This window comes from Macrotis lagotis, chromosome 1 (genome assembly GCF_037893015.1).
Source record: "Macrotis lagotis isolate mMagLag1 chromosome 1, bilby.v1.9.chrom.fasta, whole genome shotgun sequence".
NCBI lineage: Eukaryota > Metazoa > Chordata > Mammalia > Peramelemorphia > Peramelidae > Macrotis > Macrotis lagotis.
In genome coordinates, this window is record NC_133658.1 from 80179260 (window position 1) to 80202972 (window position 23713).

At 38.1% G+C, this 23713-nt stretch overlaps 1 protein-coding gene and 1 pseudogene across 1 annotated transcript; both read left to right on the forward strand.

Moving 5' to 3' along the window:
- The first annotated feature begins 3401 nt into the window (after positions 1-3401).
- LOC141512238 (R3H domain-containing protein 2 pseudogene) lies at positions 3402-22164 on the forward strand (annotated as a pseudogene).
- A 9-nt stretch (positions 22165-22173) lies between these two features.
- Positions 22174-23127, forward strand: LOC141512317 (olfactory receptor-like protein DTMT). The gene has a single exon (XM_074221191.1). The coding sequence runs from the start codon at positions 22174-22176 to the stop codon at positions 23125-23127; it is 954 nt and encodes a 317-aa protein (XP_074077292.1).
- Positions 23128-23713: the final 586 nt, after the last annotated feature.

Genomic DNA, 23713 nt, shown 5'->3' on the forward strand with positions numbered 1-23713 from the left:
ATAATATTGGTAAAGATGTTCTTGATGTTCTTGATCAATATAGATCTATATTTAGCATGGTTATAATTATAGGTTTTATATTAAATTGCTTTCTAACAGGGGAGGGGGGAGTGAAGGTAGGGAGAGAGAAAAATGTAAAACTCAAAACCTTGCAAAAAGAGACTGGTAAAAATTACCACTCCATATGGTTGGAAAAACAAATAAAATATTTTTTAAAAGTGATAGAGGTGGAGGGCGGAGCCAGGATGGCGACATGAAGGGATCAAGTCTTAGGAGCTCTCTGATAAAAACTCATAAACTAAGGACTCTAACTGAACTTTCGAGAGACAGAACCCACAAAGGGACCCAGTGAGGCAGTTCTCCTACTCAAGGTAACCTGGAAAAGAGCAGAAAGGCTCTGCTCCCTGGGGTCGGAGGGGCGGCCCGCCAGAGGGGTGGCCCACCAGAGCCAAAGAACTTCAGCCTCCCAGAGGCAGTCCCAGGGTGCTGGGAGCCGCGGCTCACAGCAGCAGGGGAGTCTCCTGAGCTGCACCCTGGGGAGCACCGGGCACAAAGTGGGGGAACAGCGGGGGACCTCTGCCAGAGTGAGCACTTGGAGCCCAGCCCCCAGTGCACACAGCAAGCAGCTTGGTCTTTCCACAGCCCTGATGCAGGAAACAGAAGCAGGCGGAGCCTGTAAGCAGGAGCCTCCAGGGCATGAGCCCATTGAGCTGAGGGAGGGGAGTGAAGAGAGAGAGACTGCCTAGCTCTGTCCTCTGCCCCTGGAACAGGACTCTGGGGCTCTGAACACATTCAGATACTGATTGCAGTCTAGGCCCCCCATAGAACAGCAGAGCCCCCTTTTACCTCAGCCCCGTGGCAGAGGGGGGCGCTTATGGTCATTCACAGACCAGGAGGGAGGACAGAACCTCACACACTGAGACCCTTGTGGGAGTGTCCCAAAAGCTCAGGAAGCACCCCAAAAAACAGACTTAGGCTGGGAAAATGAACATGCAAAGAAACAAGAGGAAGACCATTGAGAAATATTTTGCAAATGATCCCAAGAAGGATCAAAATACTCAGTCTGAAGATGAGGAAGCACAAGCTCCTGCATCTAAAGACTCCAAGAAAAACAGAAATTGGGCTCAAAAAAGATTTTGAAAATCAAATGAGGGAGTTGGAAGAAAAACTGGGAAAAGAAAGGAGAGAGATGCAGGAAAAACATGAAAATGAAGTCAGCAGCTTAGTCAAGGAAATCCACAAAAAATGCTGAAGAAAATAGCATGCTAAAAACCAGCTTAGGTCAAATGGATAAAACAGTTCAAAAAGTTATTGAGGAGAAGAATGCTTTAAAAAGCAAAATTGGCCAGATGGAAAAAAGAGATAAGAAAACTCTCTGAGGAGAACAAATCCTTCAGACAAAGAATAGAATTCAGGGAGATTGATGAATTTACCAGAAATCAGGAATCAATACTTCAAAACCAAAAAAATGAAAAATTAGAAGAAAATGTGAAATATCTCATTGAAAAAACAACTGATATGGAAAACAGACTTAGGAAAGATAATTTAAAAATTATTGGAATACCTGAAAGTCATGATCAGGAAAAGAGCCTTGACATCATTTTCAAAGAATTACTACAGGAAAATTGCCCTGATATTCTAGAAGCAGAGGGCAAAATAGAAATGGAGAGAATCCACCGATCCCCCCGAGAAAGAGATCCCAAAAAACCAACCCCCAGGAATATTATAGCCAAGTTCCAGAACTCCCAAGTCAAAGAGAAAATATTACAAGCAGCCAGAAGGAAACAGTTCAAATATCATGGAGCTGCAGTCAGGATCACACAGGACTTAGCAGCAACTACATTGGAAGCTCGTAGGGCTTGAAATACAATATACCCGAAGGCAAAAGAGTTTAGAATGCAGCCAAGAATGAACTACCCAGCAAGGCTGAATGTCCTCTTCCAGGGAAAAAGATGGACTTTCAATGAACCAGGGGAATTTCAAAGGTTCCTTTTGGAATGGCCAGAGCTGAACAGAAGGTTTGATCTTCAGATACAGGACTCAGGTGAAGCATGGAAATTGGAGGAGAGGGGGGAAATATGAGGGACTTAATGAGGATAAACTGCATGTATAGAAAAATGATACTGATAATATTCATATGAACCATCTCAGTTAATAGAGCAGGTAGAGTGAGCTTTTATAGTTGAAGCACAGGAGAAAGCTGAATTCAAAGATAAAATATGGTGTAAAAATGGAGTCAATAGAAAAAAGGGAAATGGAAAGGGAGAAAGAAAAAGGAGAGGGGGAATAGTCCAAGATATTTCACATAATAAGATTTTTTTTTTATTACAACGAGCTATTGCAATGATATGAAAGGGGGGAGGCAAGGGGGAATGAGGGAACCTTTGCTCTCATCAGAGATGGCTAGGAGAGGAAACAGCAAATATACTCAATGGGGTATAGACAACTGGAATAAGAAGGAGGGGGGAGCAGGGGGAAGGGGTGGAGATGTGAATAAAGGAAGAGAGGATGGACCATGGGGGGAGAGTGGTCAGATATAACACATTTTCTTTTTTACTTCTTGCAAGGGGCTGGGATTGGATGGCCTGCCCAGGACCATAGGGCCAGGTGGATTCTGGGCCTAAGGGGTGGTATGGGGGCTCAGGGCTTCTTGGCCCCAGGACCAGGGATCTGTCTGCTATACCACTCAGTGACCCTACAGCACGTGGTAGTGGAGAAATACGAAAGGAGAGAGTTGCAAGCAGCAATGGCAACCTTGGAAAAATATGGAAGTAACTTTTGCAATGGAGTTATCATAAAGAATGTGATCCACCCACGACAGAGTTGTTGGTGTTGGAAGAAAGACTGAAGCACATTTTTTGTTATTATTATTTGGGGGAGGGTGCAGGGCAAGTGGGGCTGGGTGGCCTGCCTGGGGCCACATAGCAGGGTGATCTTTGGGTGTCTGGGGCCGGATTCGGACCCAGGTGCTCCTGGCTCAAGGACCAATGCTCTGACTGCCACCCAGCCACCCCTACTATTATTACTATTTTATTTTATTTTGGGTCATATTTTTTTTCTTCTTTTTGGTTTTTGCAGGGCAGTGGGGATTGGGTGGCTTGCATGTCACATGGCTGGGTGATTATTGGGTTTACGAGGCTGGATATGGGCTTGGGTGCTCGTGGATCCAGGGCTGGTGCTTCGTCCTTTGCGCCACCTGGCCATACCTACAATTATTACTATTATTTTTTTAATTTTAATTTTTTTTCTCTCTCCTTTACTTTTTCACCCAAGCAAGTCTATCTACATTCATGGGAGGAGGGGTATTTTGTTTACTTGTAAACAAGTATATTTTATTAATGTAAAAAAACATTTGTACAAAATGAGAATAAAAAATAAATTTAAAAAGCAAAAAAAAAGTGATGGAGGTGGGGGGGCAACGCAGTGCACCCTCCTTCCCCCTAGGTAGTGTGGGGTAGTGAGTGGCCCCTGAGGCCACAACAGTGAGGGAGGGGGTACTCCAGGGGAAAGCGGGGTACAGGCAGAGCCATGCCGGGGGCAGGGTGAGGAGACAGCCAGAACCCCTAGTGGGGCAGACGAGGACTAGCAAGTGTCCATAGACTCTGCTATATTCTGTTGAAGATATCTAACAGTAACACTATTCAAGAGACCTTGGAAATAATGAAAGAATAAGGGGGGGGAAAGCTGGTGGAAGAGTCTGTACGCAAGGATAAGTTTGCATCCAAGTCACCAAGTAAGGAAGAGATTGAGAAGGAGGCTAAGGATCCTAGTGTTCGGCAGGAGAAACAGAAACAGTCTTCCAACCATGGACATGCCAGAAAAAGAGCTAAGTCCAACTAAACTGAAGCTGGTGCGGCACCTGGCAGTGTGTGTAGTGATGCGGCAGTGCTCCTTTTGTTGATGAGCCACTGGTTACCCAGGGTATAATTCAGTTGCATATCAGTGGCCCCTCTGATAAAGAAGAGAAGTCTACAAAAGATGGATCAAAAAAGGAAGAGGAAGACAAAAATAAAGGAAAAGTCCCAAGGCAAATGCTGTCTAGAGACTACAGTCAAGAATACACAGACTCACTGGAATAAACCTACATGAATTTCTAGTAAATACACTAAAAAAAAAGCCTAAGGGACTGCTAAAGTTAGAACAAGTGATTCTGTAATTCATTAATGACAACAATAACCAGTTCAAGAAATTTCCTCAGATGACCTCATCTCACCAGATGCCATTACACTGGGTTGCTGCCTGTTTTGGAATGGACCACAATGTTAACAAACTGGAAAAGCTGTCATCATCAACAAAACCAGTAACACAAGGATATCTGAATAGAGGTTCAAAGATGAGAAGAATGTAGAATTTCAACAGAGGTTCATCCTGAAAAGAGATGACTCCAGCATGGACCAGGATGATGACCAGGGCAACCGTGAGGGGTTGAGTTGTACTTTGAGCAGCCAACAGAGCAGCACAGACAGCAAGTTCAAATCTCTGGAGCCCCAACCTTGGAGCAGCACAGACTCAGATGGCTCTGTCCCTAGTCTTTGTGACCAAAGCCAGAAGCTTCTGTGGCCACCCAGGGTGACAGCACTGGGAGCAATCAAGGAGACAGTGCAGGAAGAATCTCCAGGCCAGATTTAGCCCTGGTGCCCCAGAAGTGTGCAGCCAGGTCACCTCCTCCCAGCCTGTCCAGGGCCTTCTCCCCTGTGCTCCCCAGCAGCAGCAGCACCAGCATCCAGCTCTCCCACCCACAGCCCAGGAACAGCCACCCCCCAGTAACCACGTGATCTTCCAGGCCGTCTCAGCTTTGCAGGACTCCCAGCAGCCTGTTCAGTACTTTCCAGGCTCCTGTCTCCAAGTCCTCCTGCCAGTCTCTCCACCCCAAAAGTACAATATGACGGATGATCTCAGCAACCCCTTTGGGCAGATGAGCCTCAGCTGACAAGGTTCCCCCAAAGCAGCTGATTCATCTTCAGCCATGTTCTAGCCCCCACTTCTCTCCCAACACCCTCCACAGCCTGGCTTCATCATGGCCTCCACAGACCAGCCTCTCCTCACCTCCAGCCACGCTCCCCTGGCCCAAGACCTGTAGTCTCAGGGCTCCATACAGCCCCCACAACAGATAAAGGTTTTTTACTCTCCTCTTGGGCAGTATCCCAACTCCAACCAGCAAGACTGGCCTGTCTCACCCGATGGCCTACAGCCCCCAGCATGGTCAGCAGCTGCCTCAGCTATCTCAGCAACCTGGGTTACAGCCCATAATGTCCAACCAGCAGCAGGCAGCCTACCAGGGCTTGATGGGTATCCAGCAGCCACAGAAGCAAGGCCTTCTCAGCAACCAGAGGAGCAACATGGGGGACCAGACACAAGACCTAGTGGTCCAGGATACTCTGCTACCTTCATACCAAGCTCCCAATGAGTCCCAGAATGCGGTCTGGCAGGCCTGCTGCTCCCTGCTGGCCAGTCAGTGCAGGAGCGCTTACCAGCAGGGAGCAGGCCTGCGGACGACAGGGTGATTCTACCAGCACAGCAGAATGGCACAGGCCCTTCAGTAGGGTTTCTGCAGCCCCCTGGCTCTGAGCAGTACCAGATGCCTCAGTCTCCTTCCCCCTGCAGCCCACCACAGATGCCACAGCAGTACTCAGGAGTGTCCCCATCTGGACGGTTGTGGTGGTCATGCAACTGAATGTGCCCAGTGTTCCCCACAGACCCCATCTGTGGTTCTGTGGAGTCATTGAAAACACTACAGCATGGACCAGCATGGACCAGCCTGGACCAGCCTGCGAAGCCAGGAGACCTGTACAAGCCTGAAGATAGCCCCAGATCAATACCCGTATCCCACTCAATCCCCCACCCCATCAGCCCTTGTCCTGTCCTTACACGGTGCCCGCACCTGTTGGCCCTGTCCAGGGCAATGGGCACTACTCCTTCCTGGACCAGCCATTACGGTACAGTCTGTCCATCTGTTCTCCGACGGGAATGAAGCCTGGAAACCCAGGGAAGAGGCAGGCACTCAAACCTGCCCCCGCCGCCCTGGGGACTGCGGCTGTTGTCCCGGAGCAGGAGTCGGAGGGCACGGATCGCCCCGAGGGCATCACGCGCACGGAGGCCGACACGCCCTTCACTCAGCTGGCCATGCCCGGAGCCAAGATCCAGGGGCTGCCAGGGGCTGCCCGGGGCTGCCCGGGGCTGCCAGGGGCTGCCAGGGGCAGGGGCGGGCGACAACGGGACCGCCGAGAAGGGCCGGCACACAGACCTGGCGGCCTCACCCCCGGGCGGGCGGCCCAGCACGCCTCCCTCCGCCTCCACCACTCCGTTATCGCTTCAGACTTCGAGAGGCCAAAAAGAACTAAGAGCTGAGGATCCCGGAGTGGCAGGGGAGGGGCAGAGGCCAGCCCACGGGCTGGGGCGGGGTGGCCCGGGCCAGGGACGCAGAGAAAGCCCAGACGGAGAGGCTGGTCCAGACACACATGGGAACCTGCACGGAGCTGGGGAGATCGGGCCATAGCGCGCGCGCACACGTTCCCTCCCTTTCTCTGGGTGGCTTCTCTCTTCTCTGCCTCCCTCCCCCTCTACTCCTCTCCCTCCTTTTTTGGACATCCCTTTTTCCCATCCTGGACCCAGTACGTTTCTTTCATTTGGGGACGGGTGGTATGAGGGGTCCCACACTCCCCCATTCCTCCCCTTCTCCTACCACCCCATCTCCTCTTCCTCTTTTTGGTCTTTATGAATATATTTATATGGACAGAATTAAGAAAAATATTGATTTCCCCCCCCCTTTCATTTCCCCCCATCTTGTCTCCTCCCATGAGTTAAAATCTGTGACTACCCCTCCTCTATCCACCCCAACCTCCCAGAACATTTCTATATAGTTTGTTTGAGGTCCATGCTGCAGTTAACAGACACAATATTTACTTGCATATACAGATGTTTGCTGGGTACGTTTACTGTAGATTTTATTTAGTCTGGATTTTTGTTTGTTTCAGGGGGTTGTTTGGGGGGTTATTTATTTTATTTTTGTTTTGTTTTTAAATATTAAACATTATCTATCACTAGAAAAAAAGTGATGTTCTTTGGGGTTATAGTTTGAACTGAGTTCTCTTCCTACACTGAAATTCTATGCCATGTCTGCCTCAGTTCCTCATCTATATGAGGGGCAGCTAGGTGGCACAGTGGATAGAGCACCGGCCCTCGAGTCAGGAGTACCTGAGTTCAAATGTGACCTCAGATACTTAATAATTACCTAGCTGTGTGCCTTGAGCAAGCCACTTAACCCCATTGCCTTGCAAAAAAGAAAAAGGAAAAAAGAAAAAAAAAAAAAGAAAAAGAAATTCTATAAAAATATGTTTATGTGATTCTGACTTTGGTCACTTTTCAGGATACTAAATTTTCCATTTGCAGCCTAATCTTTTCACTTTACACTAAAATACCCCTGAAGTAGTCTGAATATATCATTAAAGAGTGCAATCAGACAGGAAAACAGGATTGTCATATAGCAAAAGAGAAGAAATGAAGTGTGTGTGTGTGTGTGTGTGTGTGTGTGTGTGTGTGTGTGTGTGTGTGTGTTCCACTGGTTTAAAGTATTAAGGAATCATATTTATAGTAATGATTCTTCCTTACCTTAAAGAAAAAATATTATAATATTCCCATCTCAGGGGAAATTATGCTAATAATATGTTCAGAAATATCCAGAAACCTAAAGGAAGGCTGCCAAAATATTGGGTGCTCTTCCTTATGAGGGAATTACATCAAGGATTGTACTGGATAAAAAAGTATGTCCTGTTCTCAAGCAAGTTGAATGGATACTAGTGATACTCAAACTATAAGATATGATGGATTTAATATACTTAATTTGGTGAAGATAAGGAAAATGGGGTAAAATAATCTCTAACACCAAATATTTAAAGGATTCCCAGGAGGGAAAAGGAAATGGACCTCTTCTGCATAACTCCAGCTAATAGCATCAGGATCATAGAAAAGAAAGATCGAAATCTCAATATATGAAAGATTTTAACAATTAAAAGCATTCAAAACTGGAAAGGAAAATTAATTCTTTGGCATTCTAGGTGTCCAAGAGGCAAACTAACAACCTTATTATTTCCCAAATCAGAATAAAACAAAGATTTGGGTCCAACTTTTCCCTACTGGAGAAAAAGGAGGCAGGTTGCTAATTACACTTGGATTTAAAGCCAAGAGATTTGAGAATGGATATAGTTTATTTTCCCAAACAAGATAGCATAAGGCAAGGAAGAGATATTCTGGGAATGGACTGTATTGTTCCCAAGGCAAACCTTGGACTTATATACAATAGCTATGGAAAGTTGTCAGATTGTCTGAACTAGATATTAAAAGAAAAAGATTTCCAGTATTTTTGATAGATCCTCCTTGAAAGATTTATGAGAAAACATAACATAAATATTACCAAAATTATAAGGGTTGTGATTTGCATCAAGGGAGTGACTATTTCCACTAATGAAGTCATGGATTAATTAAAGTATAAAAATAACCATATAAGCATTTGTATCCCTCCATACTCCAGAGATCAAGAGATAGGTGCAAAGACAAAAAGTATCACACAACGAAAACATAGGACTAGAATTCAGGAGACCTAAATTCTCATCCCATAAATTTAACTTTAATCTCATTGTATCATCCTGAGCAAGTTTTGGGAAACTATTTACTGAATGTAACAATGACTAAGCTTTCTAGATTTATCTATCAGCAAAGATTCCTTCTAGCTCAAAATGCCTGAAACAATGAAAAAAATAGGAATAGATTAATTACAAAGAGACAGGGACCAGGACAAGAAGAAACTTTTTCCTGCTTAATATTAACTAAGAATTGTATATTCCCAAAGAATATTAGATACAACCAGGATCAGAAAAATTACCAGGTTCTCTTTCATGATAGAGGAGCTCAAATCGTCAGGAAGAATCTGTAGTCACTGGTGTTCTGGCTGCTAGGAGATGCCCAGTAGGAGAAATGTAAAAAACACTTATCTGGTTTCTCCTGCCTTGTCTCTGATTCTGAAATGTTAACAAACATTTATGGAGGAGTTACTCTGTATGAGGACCTGGTTTGTTGGTTTGCTGACTGACTATGCACCATAACAGAAAACTAATTTATGAATCAAGATTAACAATTATTGAATGAATGAATAGAATTAATTTAAAATGTGTGAATTGAGCTCAGAATACATGGAATAATTCTAATGGCATGAATATATATATATATATATATATATATATATACACACAAATTACATGTGAATGCAATTCAATGCTTTGAAGAATTACATGACCAAATGAGATGAGATAGAACAGTAGAGTCAAAAGAATAAAAGAGGAAGAAAATTTTCACATGGATTGAATCAACAGCATGAATTCACAACTTAATCCTCATCCATATTCTCTATAATCCAGCTATACTAGAATAATTTCTTTTTCTCCTTCATATCATTCTATCTACCATCTCTGTAACTTTTCATTGACAGCACCCTATACCTGTGTACTTTGTCCCCCATCATATATATAATGTTTCTTGGTTTACTCAGCATCAATTCATGTAAGTTTTTCCAGGTTTTTCTGAAATCTCCCTGCTCATCATTTCTTATAATACAATACGAGCCCATCTCATTCATATACCACAACTTGTCCAGTCATTCTCCAATTGATGAACATGCCCTCAATTTCTAATTCTTTCTTGACACAAAAAGAGCTACTATTTATATTTATGTACATGTGCATCCTTTTACCATTTTTATGATCTCTTTAGGATATAGATATAGTAGCCATTGATTGCCCTTTGGGTAAAGTTCTGAATTGCTCTCCAGAATGATTGGATCATTCCACAATTCTACCCACAATGTATTAGTGTCCCAGTTTTCCCATGTACATTCTGAAATTTATCATTTTCCTTTTCTATCATGTTAAGCAGTCTCATAGGTGTGAAATAGTTCCTCAAAGTTCTCTTAATTGGATTTTTCTAAACAATAGTATTTTAGAGCATTTAGAGTTTTGATAGATACTACTTATCATTTTAAATAAAGCTCCATTTATTCCTATTTTCTCTAGTAGGAAAGGGTGCTATATTTTGTCAAAAGCATTCTCTGCATCTATTGAGATAATAATATGATTTCTGTTGGTTTTGTTATTGATATGATCAATTATATTGATAATTTTCCTAATATTGAACCAGTCCTATATTCCTGGCATAAAGTCCACCTGGTTATAGTTATGATTCTTGTGATGTGCTATAAACATTTTGCTAGTATTTTGTTTAATTCAATTTATTTATTTATTTAATTCAATATTCATTACAGAAATTAGTTTATAATTTGCTTTCTCTATTTTGGTTCTTCCACATTTAGTTTTCAGCACCATATATATGTCACTAAGAAATTTGGTAGGACTCCTTTACCTATTTGTACAAATAGTTTATAGAGTATTAGCATTAAATACTCTTTAAATGTTTAAATGTAGAATTCACTTGTAAATCCATCTTGACCTTAGAATTTTTGATTAGGAAGTTCATTGGTGACTTTTTCCATTTTCTTTTTCTAAAGTGTAGTTATTCTATTTCCTTTTCTGTTAATCTGGGCAATTTAAATTTTTGCAAATATTTGTCCATTTTATATATGCCCATACAACTGGCAAAATAGCTCCTAATTATTAATTTAATTTCCTCCCCATTTGGGGGGTGAATTTGCCCCTTTCATTTTTGATACTAGTAATTTGATTTTCTTTTTTTCTATTTTTGAGTCAAATTAAACAATGCTTATCTGTTTTTCATAAAACCAACTCATTTTTATTTGATGATTTTCTTACTTTCTGTTTTATTAATTTCTCCTGTGATTTTTCAGGATTTCTAATTTGGTATTTCAATTTATTCTTTTTCCAACTTTTTTTAGTTGCATATGCAATTTATTGATCTATTCTTTCTCTATTTTATTGATGTAAGGAATAGGGATACATAATTTCCCCTAAGAACTTACTTTGACTGCATGCCATAAATTTTGATATGTTGTGTCATTATAGTCATTTTCTTTTATAAAAATTATTGTGTCTATAATTTGTTTTTTAACCCACTCATTCCCTAGGATTACATCACTTTCCAATTAACTTTAATCTCTCTTTCCATGTTCTTTTACTAAATGTAATTTTCATTATATTATGATTTGAATAGAATGTGTTTAATATTTCTGCTCTCCTATATTTGATTTTGAGGGTTTTTTAAAGAAATAATACACTTTTTTTGTATAGGTACCATGTCCTGCTCAGAAAAAAAGGAATATTTCTTTCTAACTCCATTCAATTTTCTCCAGATATCTATCATATCTAACTTTTCTCAAATTCTATTCAAGTATCTCCTTATTTTTGTAGTGATATTTGTCTAGTTATGAGAGGGAGAAATTGAGGTATCCCAGTTGTACAGTTTTATTGTCTTTTTCCTCCTGTAACTCATTTAGCTTCCAAGTCAAGGAGAAAATACTGCAAGAAGACAGAAATAAACCATGGATCCATAATCAAAATCACATAAGATTTAGCAGCTACCAATGTAAAGGAGGGGAGGACTTATAATATTCCAAAAGGCATAGGAGGTGGGATTGCAATAAAGAATAACCTATCCAAAAAAAATTGAGTAGAATCCTTGGAGGGGGGAGGAATTGATATTTAGTGAAATAGAGGATTTTTTAAAATTCCTTATGCAAAAACTGGAGCTAAATAGAAAATTTAACATTCAAATACAAGACTCAAGAGAAACATAAAAAGATAAACATGAAAGAGAAATTTAAAAACTTAAGATTAAGCGTTTACATTTTTGTATGGAAAAATGACATATATATATATATACATATATATATATATATAAACTCCTAAGAACTTTATTATTATTAAGGTAGTTAAAAGGTGTTAACAGACAAAGAATGTGGTTGTGACTTTATTATGTTGGGATAATTTCATTAAGTGGAAAAGTGAAGAAGAGGGATGCACTAGAAGAAGGGTGAAGGGAAAAGAAGAATGGAAAAAAATATCTCACATCTTCCTCATGCAAGGAAGAATTTTTATAGTGGAGGGGAAATAGGGGTAAGTGAGCAATGAAGCTCACTCTTATCTGAATTGATTCAAAAAAAGGAAAAATGCACATGCACAAACATATACAAACACACACATATATATACAGATGGGTATAGAAATTTCTCCTATTCAACTGGGAAGTGGGAGAGGCCTCCCCTTGGTTAAGAAAAAAGAGTAGGGCAAGTGATTAGCTGCAAAATAGATTTTTTTGAGGAGGAACAGGGTAAAAAAAAGCGGTAAAAAAAAGCTAAAACAGATCAAAGCAGGATGGAGGGAATTACACAGTAATCATAACTTTGAGTGTAAATGTAATGAACTCACTCACAAAATGGAATCAGAAAGCAGAAAATATTTGAAACCAGAATCCAACAATATGTTGCTTACAAGACACATACTTGAAACATAGAGATATACACAGAAATAAATAAGAGATTGGAGCAGAATCTCTTATGCTTCCATTGAAGCATAAAAGGCATGAGTAACCATCATAAGGTCAGACAAAACAGAAGCAAAAATAGCCCTAATTAAAAACATAATCAAAGAAACCATATTTTGCTAAAAAGGTACCATAGACAAAGAAGTAATATCAATACTAAATATATATCTGCATCAAATACCATAGCAAACAAATTCTTAAAGGAAAAATTGAATTCTTTAAAAAAAGGAAATAGAACTGTACTGTCAGAGATCTCGTTACCCCTCTCAGAACTAGATAAATCTAATCATAAAGTACATAAGATGAATAGAATTTTAGAAAAGTTACATATAATAAACCCCTGGAGAAAATTGAAATGGTAATAGAAATGAGTATACTTTTTTCTCAACTATTTATAGCATCTTCATAAAAAATTAACCATGTATTAGGACATAAAAACCTCACAATTACAAAAATAGCAGTAATATTAATTGCCTTTTTCTAACAACAATGCATAAAATTACATTCAGCAAAGCGTCTTGGGAGCATAAAATAAAAATTAAGTGTAAACAAAATAATCTAATGCTAAAGGATGAATGAATTCAAGAACAAATCATAAAAACAATCAACACTTTCATTGAAGAGAATGGGAACAATAAGACTGTATGACAGAGAGTGGCTTGGTGGCACGGTGGAGTCAGGAGGACCTGAATTCAAATCCCACCTCAGACACTTCCTAATTACCTAGCTGTGTGGCCTTGGGCAAGCCACTTAACCTCGTTGCCTTGCAAAAAAAAAAAAAACTAAAAGAAAAAAAACTGTATGTCAACATTTGGTGAATATACATAGAGGAAATTTTATATTTTTAAATACTTTAAGTAAGAATGGGCAATGAGTTAACAAAATTATAATTCTTTGTAGTTAATATGATGGTATATTTAGAGAATCCTAAAGAATTAACTAAAAACTAGTAGAAATAATTAATGTTAGCAAAGTTGAAACATAATCTCACACAAAATAATTCACATAAATCATCAGCATTTTTGATACATGACTGACAAAACACAGCAGGAGATAGAAAAAGAAACTGCATTTTACTTTTTTTTAAGATTTTATTTATTTTGAGTTTTACAATTTTTCCCCTAATCTTACTTCCCTCCCCCCACCCCCCACAGAAGGCAATTTGTCAGTCTTTACATTGTTTCCATGGTATACATTGATCCAATTTGAATGTGATGAGAGAGAAATCATGTCCTTAAGAAAGAAACATAAAGCATAAGAGATAGCAAGATCAGACAATAAGATATCAGGGTTTTTTCCCTAAATTAAAGGTAATAATCATTGGTTTTTGTTCAAACTCCACAGTTCTTTCTCTGGATACAGATGGTACTCTCCTTTGCAGATAGCCCAAAATTGTCCCTGATTGCTGCACTGATGGAATGAGCAAGTCCATTAAGGTTGATCATCACCCCTATGTTGCTGTTAGTGTGTATGATGTTCTTCTGGTTCTGCTCATCTCACTCAGCATCAGTTCATGCAGATCCCTCCAGGCTTCCCTGAATTCCCATCCCTCCTGTTTTCTAATAGAACAATAGTATTCCATGACATACATATACCACAGTTTGGTGAGCCATTCCCCAATTTACTTGATTTCTAATTCTTCGCCACCACAAACAGGGCTTCTATGAATATTTTCGTACAAGTGATGTTTTTACACTTTTTCATCATCTCTTCAGGGTATAGACCAGTAGTGGCATTTCTGGATTAAAGGTTATACACAGTTTTGTTGCCCTTTGAACATAGTTCCAAATTGCTCTCCAGAAAGGCTGGATGAGTTTACAGCTCCACCAATAATGTATTAGTGTCTCAAATTTCCCACAGCCCTTCCAACAATAATCATTATCCTTTCTGGTCATATTAGCCAGTCTGAGAGGTGTGAGGTGGTACCTCAGAGAAGATTAAATTTGCATAAGAAATTGCATTTTACAGACTGAATAAAATACTTGGGAATCTCCCTGCCAAAAACACAGAATTATATGAATAAAATTACAAAACGCTTTTTACAGACAAAAAAAAGAAATTTAAACAATTGGATAAATATTAATAGTTCATGGATAGGCCAAGCCAGTGTGACAAAAATAACAATTCTACTTATATTAACTTACTTATTCAATACCATACCAAGCAAACCACCAAAGTATTATTTTATAGAGAAAATAATAATGATAATAATGAAATTTATCTAAAAGAACAGGTCAAGAAAATCAAGAAGATCATTTTTTTAAAATGTGAAGGAAAATTAGATTTAAAACTCTATTACAAAGCAATAATCATCAAAACAATCTAGTATAGAATAAGAACTACAAAGGTCGATCAATTGACTATTTTAGATATACAGTATACAGAAGTAAATTACCATAATCATTTTATGCTGGATAAACTCAAAGATCTTGCTTTTGGATTAAGAACTTTACTATCTAGATATTTCTGGGAAAACTGTAAAACAGTCTGGTAAAAACTAAGCATAGAACAACATCTCACTCCATCCACTAAGATGTCAAAATGGGACCTGGAATCAAGAAGACCTGAGTTTATACCCAAGATGATTATTATCTGTGGGACTCTAGGCAAGTCACTTAACCTCTGTCCTGTAGGTATGACAATACTTAGCTCAGTTTCTCCATCTATAAAATGGGGATAAAAATAGTACCAACCTCCGTGAGTACCTAGGACAGTAACTGGCATGTAATGGGTGCTTTATGGAGGTTTGTTTCTTTTTTTCTACTTCTTAAGCTCCAGTGGTCCTCCATTGCCTCAAGATACAAATGCAAATTCTCTTTGATGCTTTTATGGCTCTTCACAAGTTGGCTCCAGTCTTTCTCTTCAGGCTAATTATAAACAACTACACTGGTCTACTTACTATTCACAAACAACATTCCATTTTCTTTTCTCACACCTTTGAAAGATCATCCCTCTATACTTCCTTCTTACCTGTGTCATAGCTTCCTTCAAAGTTCAGTTCAGTGCTATTCCTTACATGAAACTTTTCCTAATCTCTTCAGTTATTAGTGCCTTCCCCCAAAATTACTTGCATTTATTTTTCATATATTTCACCTAAGCATTGTGTATATATATTTTCTCCCCTAATAGAACATAAATTCAAATAAACTACATACAGCATAAATGGAAAATAATCCTGTATATATAGCTTATTTGGACAAAGTTGTTTTTAGGTTGCCTTTGCATTAGACTATGAGTTCCTTGAGAGCAAGGAATATTTATTTGATTTTCTTTGTATGCCCAACACTTAACCCAAAGGCTACACATAATAGGTTCTTTTTTTTGTTTTTTGTAAGGCAATGTGATTAAATTACTCGCCCAAAATCTCACAGCTTGCTAATATCATGTGTCTGATATCAGATTTGAACTCAGGTCTTCCTGACTACAAGGACAGTGCTCCCTCCACTGTTGCCCCAGCTGCTCCTACATAATAGGTTCTTAATAAATATTTACTAACAGACTGACTTTTGTCTTTGTATGCCTATACAGTGCGTAATATATGTTTATTGATTAATTCATTCTACCATATTGGATTATAAATACCATTTATAGCATAACATTTATATAAAGTATATATACATATATATATATATATAATTATAATTGGAAAATAATCCAATTTGACATTTTTTGCTTCTCCAGTTGACCACAGAAATTTGCTGTAATTCATAATCTCCATTCTTGGAATGATTGAACAAGAAAAAAGATAACATAATTTCAGTCAAGGAATACTCATAGATTCATCAAGAATCAAGAACTCCAAAAAAAGAAAGAAAGAAAACCTTGGCATAATCAAGAAATAAAATGAAAAGTTTAGCTGAACAACTACAAGATTGATCAAGGCAGTCTGCTATAGCTAGGAAGAGAGGTATCATGATGGAGATTTTCTATGCCCCACTGGATGGCTAAGAGCATAAATTCTTAAGAAGTATGCCCCAAAGAGATTTTCCTAGTTGGAGAGGGAGAAAGGGATCTAGACAGAAGAAAATTCCCATGATTGTCACTAACAAGTTTCCCAGAGACTAAAAGTCCCCAGTGGATTGAGACATCAAAGAAGGGAGAGAGAGAGAGAGAGAGAGAGAGAGAGAGAGAGAGAGAGAGAGAGAGAGAGAGAGAGAGAGAGAGAGCACGTGAAGATGGAAAATCCTATATGAAGGAGAGATGTTTCTCATTAAAGATAAGCAGGAAATAGGAAGAATGTCCAGAAGTCCCATCCAAGACAGCCAAGTCAACTGGGAAAGAATCAGCTCTGTGATGTGACTTAATTTCTACCTCATCTATAAAATGGGAATAATAACACCTACCTCCTAAAGAGGTGAGTATCAAATGAAAGGATATTTGAAAAGCTTAAAGCACCATGTAAATGCTGTTATTATTAATTTGAAAAAGATATATTTTTTAATATCTAAATTACAGACTCTATGATATGATCCATGATCCCCCTGAAACATATTTCTTTTCCAAAGGCACAGGTTTCCCTCAAAGATCCTCTGGATAATATATGAATTCCTTGGTCCTAAAAAATTAGTATCCTTCACAATTTGGTTCCAACCTATCTTTCTAGATTTAATTAACATCAGTGCCCTTCTCATACTCTTTGTTCCAGTCTGAATGGACTCATCAATTCTTTTCAAACTAGATCTCTCTCCCTCTCTCTAATCTCTGTACCTTCTCACCAATCATCTCCCATACTTGAAATGCACACTCTCCTCTCTTAGCCTGTCAGAAGCCTTACTGTGCTTCAAAATTCTACTTAGGAGTCAATTCCGTCATGAAATTATCCCTTATTGGCCTCTCCTTCCCCAAAAAAAGATAGTTAACTTCTCCATTATAAGTTTTCTTATTCATCATTTCAGTCACATCTGACTTTTCATGCCCTATTTGGAGTTTTTTTGGCAAAGATGTTAGAGTAATTTGTCATTTTCTTCTCCAGTTCATTTTACAGATGATTGAGGCAAACAGAGTTAAGAGACTTGCCTAGGGTCACACAGGTAGTAAGTGTCTGAAGCTACATTTGAATTCAGGAAAATGAATCTTCCTGACTTCAGGTCTAACACTATCCACTAGGTCATCCAGCTGTCCATTTTAAATTACATTGTAATATTATATTGAACTAGGGAGTGCAATTGAATACTGAATCTGGGTTCTGGAAGATCTGAGTTCAAATCTATCCTTAGATACTTTTTAGATGTATGACTCTCATATGACACTTGACCTCTGTCTCAGTTTTCTCATCTTAAAAAATAGGGATAATAATATCTATCTCCCAGGGAGGTTGTGAGCATAAAAATGAAAAAATATTGGTAAAGTGTTTTTCAGACTTTAAAGTATTATATAAATGCTAACTAAACGCTAGAATTGCATATAATTGTAGAATATAAATTACAGAATATAATCTCCTAAAAGGCCAGGGCCTGTTTTGGTTTTGTCTTTGTATCCTTGGGACCTAGCTCAGTGAATACATATATTAAAATAAATGCTTAATAAAATATTTGTTAAATTGAAGTTCTTTCAAATTTTCCTACCAATGACATCTATATTTCAAAAGGAGTTGAGTGATTTTTTTCCTTCCTTCTTACTCTTATCCCCAGAGGTTCTTACCTACTGTCTCTCAGATTTCAGGTATTATGATAAGACTACTAGAACTGCAATAAAAAGTGCAGATTGAACTTCAGGGAGTGATGAAGTTGGAGAAGTCATGCTCTATATCCCTTAGCCTTAGTCTTTTCTCCACTCACCCAAGGTGGAAGTCATCTCAGCCCAGGATTTATGCATACTCAATGTCAACTAAAATCAAATGTGATGTTCATCACAAAATATTAACAAATGCAGCTCATTATTTCCAAGCTTGGAAGTGGCAACTTGGGAGTCATTTACCTTATGGAATTACAATCCAAGATGATTAGAGAACAGATAGCTTGCTCTTGAGTTCAAGTTATCAGGAAGAGATTTATATAGAAAGAATTTAAGCATGTGATTATTAAATTATTTTTAAAGTTTCAGAGTGGATGGAAGACCATATTGTAGAAGAAGAAATAGCCAAATATGTCAATATCTAAAAAAGAAAGAAACATGAATTCTTCAAATTAGAGACCAGTTGAGTTTGACTTCTTTTTTTTTTTAAGATTTTTGCAAGGCAAACAGGGTAAAGTGGCTTGCCCAAGGCCACACAGCTAGGTAATTATTAAGTGTCTGAGACCGGATTTGAACCCAGGTACTCCTGACTCCAGGGCCGGTGCCTTATCCACTACGCCACCTAGCCGCCCCTGAATTTGACTTCTAATAGAAAATATGAATTAATAGAGGAATGCTTTCTGAGCACTTGTGAAGGCCAAAATGGATTCATTTTGAACAAATTATACAGGAATTAATCATCTTTTCTTTCTTGTCAGGCTTCAATAATAGATCAAAAAAGGTCAATTCCAAAGGCATTTTAATGTAATTTACTGAGGCATTTGACATAGCCTCTTATGATATATTGGTATAGAGGATGAAGAGATGGAATAAATGAAGAGAAATAATAATATAATTGTGCTCAAACTTCATTATTGATTGTGCCCAAAGAGGATGAATTAGTAGACTGAATCAGCCCTGAGAGAAGTCTGTAAAACAATAACTCAGGCTTGGTCATATTCTCTCATAATTTAATCGGTGACTTGTATAAAGATATAGATTGCTTACTACATTTAAAATTAATATTAGTGGAAGGGAATAGTTAATTCCCTTGATAAAATTTGGACCCAAAGAAATTCCCATAGGCTATGACAGTGACCTAAAGTTAACAATATGAAATTTAATAGGGAAAAAATATAAAGTAGCATTTTTAAGTTTATTTCAAACTATACAAATATAAGATGGGGAAGACATACTTCAAAAACTTTGAGATTTCATTGTATTGTGAGATCAATACAAGAGGAGGGCAACATATAATCAAAAGAGAATGTGATCTTAGACTACTTTCATGAAATGTTAGTGACCAAAATGAGAGAGGCCTCTAATTCCATTACTCTTTCTGATCAGAAGTATTACCATTTTGTCTACATGCTGCAGTGAAGAGAGGGACAGTGATAAAATGAACATGAGAAGAGGTTGGCTATATTCAAAACCATGTAATGTCCCAAAACTATAGAATATAAAAATCGTATTGGAGTTCAGAGGTTTTCTAGTCAAACTTATACATAAATTCCTTCTACAGTAATCAGTTAGTTATCCAGTCTACCCAAATACATCTTGAAAGAATTTAAAGTCAGGATACTGACTACAAATGCAACTTTTTCTTCCACTATACTCTCTATGTGCAACAGTGGAAGAAAAAAGAGATATTTACTGTGAAGAATAAAATCATTGCTGAGGGAGTTGGAGAGGGCAACTATTGCTTTCTTCAAATATTTTAAAATATATTATGTAAGAGGCATTGTCTTTGTTTTTGTTCATCCCTACATACAAAATCAGATTCAATAAATGAAAGCTATAACGAGAAAAATTTTGACTTAATGGGAGGAAGTTGGCTATAAAGCTGGCTATAAATGGTGCAAGCTATATAGGGACTATGCATATACAATAGAAATTTGGGGATTTTGTGAAATTATAAGTTACTGAGGAATAAATAAATCAATGTGGGGAGAAAGAAATTACATGAATATATTGATGAGATATTTCTGTCATTTTATTTAATATATGTGGCTAGAAAGTATATCTACAAGGATCTGATGCTTTGAACAAATTGACAAGATGAGGAAAAGAAATTTAGAAATGATTATTTGATTATTTCTTTCATGTTATCTAGCTTGAGATGAATGAGAAACAGTAATAATTACCAAAGTCCATTTTAAAATAGATGTAATCTACTTAACATAAATATTTGTTATGATTTCATAGAACCATTTAATATCTGAACTAGAAGGGATCAAAAGTGATGATCTAATTGACCTTCCCTACTTTCTTTCTTTTCTTTTTCTAGTATCAAAGTAACCCCATAACTCTATGTAAAAGAAATGACATATAAATGTATGCTAAAAATTTGAAATAAACATGACCACAATATTACTGCTTTAAAAAAATTATTATCTAGTCCAGGTTCTATTCTCAGGAGAGGAAACAGACCAAGAGAAGAAAGTTGTTCATACAATGAGAAAGAAGTTATAATGGAATTAGAAGTCTGGTATTCAGACTTCCAAACCAATACCTTTTTCCATTTTCTCTTTATAGGTAAAAGTTTGGATTAAAATCCTATCAAGGAAACAAAAGAATCTATAACAAGGGTATGATCTTTCTTGGAAGGTTGGTAATCTGAAAAATCTTCAATCAGAGTTTGGATCACTATTTGCCAGGCATGTTATAAAGGGAATTCTTGTACACAAGAATAGATTGCATATTCTTCTTGGGTATAATTAATTGATCAGATAACTTCTGACATTCCAAAATAGAAATTCTATGACTCGGATCTCATCTAGACCATAGATTGATAAGATAACCTAGGGAAGGAGAAGAATAGCAACTTGAAGGGAGGGGTGGAAAGAGTTATGTCATATTTCTTGCCAATTGAACATAATCATTCCACTCCCAAAGAATGATTAAAAGTAAGATCTTAAGTACATTCACTGGAAACTTTTTCTGCTTAACGTTTAAACTATCTCTGTTATAAAAAGTATACTTATTCTCGTCCCAGTGATAGTGACCATAGCTCAGATGTATTGCCTTGTCAGATTATTTATGATCTCGATTTATGGGATAAAAAATTCTAAGACCCGGGACAGACAAATTATGTAGAATGGATCTTCAGCACCTAGAACGTAATTAATAACAAACTTGGCAAATAGGAAGATGAGGAGATGAAATTCAAAAAAATCAGAGAATTTGAAGAGATCTTAAAAGAATGTGCATCTCTGTAACTTTCACATATAATACCTTCTAGTCTTGCTTCATAGCAGACTAGACATCCCCTTTACAGCAGTCTCAGTAAGTGCTAATCCAACACTGAATGGATTTTAAACAAGAGGATCTTACTGTCTATTAAGAGAACCTGTTCCATTGTGAATCAGTTCTTGTTTTATTTGTTTATTTATTTATTTATCTCTTAATCTATTTATTTATTTATTTTATGGAATAAAAAAAGTATCAGTGGCAGTTCTTAATTGAGAGGCAGTGAATCAAGAAGACCTGAGATTGAATCTCATCTTCAATACTACCCATTTGTGTAACTGTGAGCAAGTAATCCTTGGACCTCAATATCCTCATCAGTACAATTAAGGGATTGGAGTCCCTCTGCATTAAAGTCTCCTGCCCTTAAATATTCTAATATTCCTCCTAGCTACTAATTTCTGTTCCTATGGTATGATGAATTATAGAGAAAGTGGAGACAAGTGGTAGAACTGAACTAGTAATCAAAAGATCTGAGTTCAAATCCCAATTCAGTTACTAATTCATTGAGAGAATTTGATCAAACCACGTCTCTGCATCTTAGTTTCCACTTGTAAAATTAGGAGTTGGTGTTGATGATTTTTAAAGTTTCTTCCTACACTGAAATTCTGGGAACTGAGCTTCAAAATAACTGTATGTTCATTAAAATTCATGGCTTAACTTTTTTTTTTAATTTAATAGGTATTTTCATTTCCTTTCAGATGAAGCAAGTTCATGATGCAAAGGGGAAACCAAACCATTATCTCTGAGTTTCTTCTCCTGGGTCTGCCTATCCAACCAGAGATGAAGGCTCCTTTCTATGCCCTTTTCCTGGCCATGTATCTTACTACAATCCTTGGGAACACACTCATCATCATCCTGATCCAGGTGGATTCTCACCTGCACACCCCCATGTATCTGTTCCTTAGCAACCTGTCCTTCTCTGACATGTGCTTCTCTTCTGTAACCATCCCTAAACTGCTGGTAAACATGCAGAGCAAGAAACCAGCTATCCCCTATCCTGGCTGCCTGGCGCAGATGTACTTCTTCCTTTTTTTTGCAGACCTAGAGAGCTTCCTGTTGGTGGCCATGGCTTATGACCGCTATGTGGCTATCTGCTACCCACTGCACTATACAGTCAAAATGAGCCCCAAGCTGTGCAACTCTCTTGTGGTGCTCTCCTGGGTTCTTACAGCTTTCCATGCCTTGCTCCACACCCTGCTCATGTCGCGATTATCTTTCTGTGTCAACAACATAATTCCCCATTTCTTCTGTGACATGTCTGCCCTCCTCAAATTGGCCTGCTCAGACACCCGGTCAAATGAGTTGGTAATTTTTGTCATGGGGGGCTTGATTTTGGTTGTGCCATTTCTATTAATTATCACATCTTATGTCCATATTATTTCTTCTATCCTCAGGGTACCCTCTGTAAGGGGCATCCGCAAAGCCTTCTCCACCTGTGGCTCCCATCTCTCAGTAGTCTCTCTTTTCTATGGGACAGTTATTGGCCTCTATTTATGCCCTTCAACAAACAACTCCACAGTCAAGGAGACAGTCATGTCAATCATGTACACTATCGTAACTCCAATGCTGAACCCCTTTATCTATAGTCTAAGGAATCAAGACATGAAAGGGGCCTTCAAGAAGTTCCTGGCAGCAAGAAAACTTTCCTTCTCCCTGAGACCCTAAAACTGAGGCTCATAGCACAATTCTTTCTAGTGAGGATAAAAGTACACAGTATGATATTTAGAACTTTTTAATTTTATATGACCCAACTGACTTTTTCTCCCACACTTTCCTATATATAGTTCACATTCAAGACAATTAGTTCTCCTCATGGCTCCTTCCTATATCTTCCTGCCATGTGGATTACTTTTATTATTTCATTTTTTTTCTCTCATTCAAAGTTCAGTTAAAATTGCTCTTCAATCATTCATTCAACTGACATATATCAAACAAATGTACCAGACCCTGTATAAGACACTAACTTCCTAAATCGTCCCTGACCAACCCAATGAGAATTCAATTAACCTTCCTCTGAACTCTTTAATCACTCATTGTTTATCTTTCATCTAGCAATTCTTTATGTGTAAGCTTGTAAAATCTTTCCTACTATATCTTGAACATTTATTTAAATACTTCATTATTGTAAACTTTTCACATTAATATATCCTGCCTCTGCCATTTGCAAGATACTTTAGAATAGGGACTATGTCAATCATCATTATTAATAGCTAATGTTAATATAGGGTGTTCCAAAAGTCTTGGTGCAGTC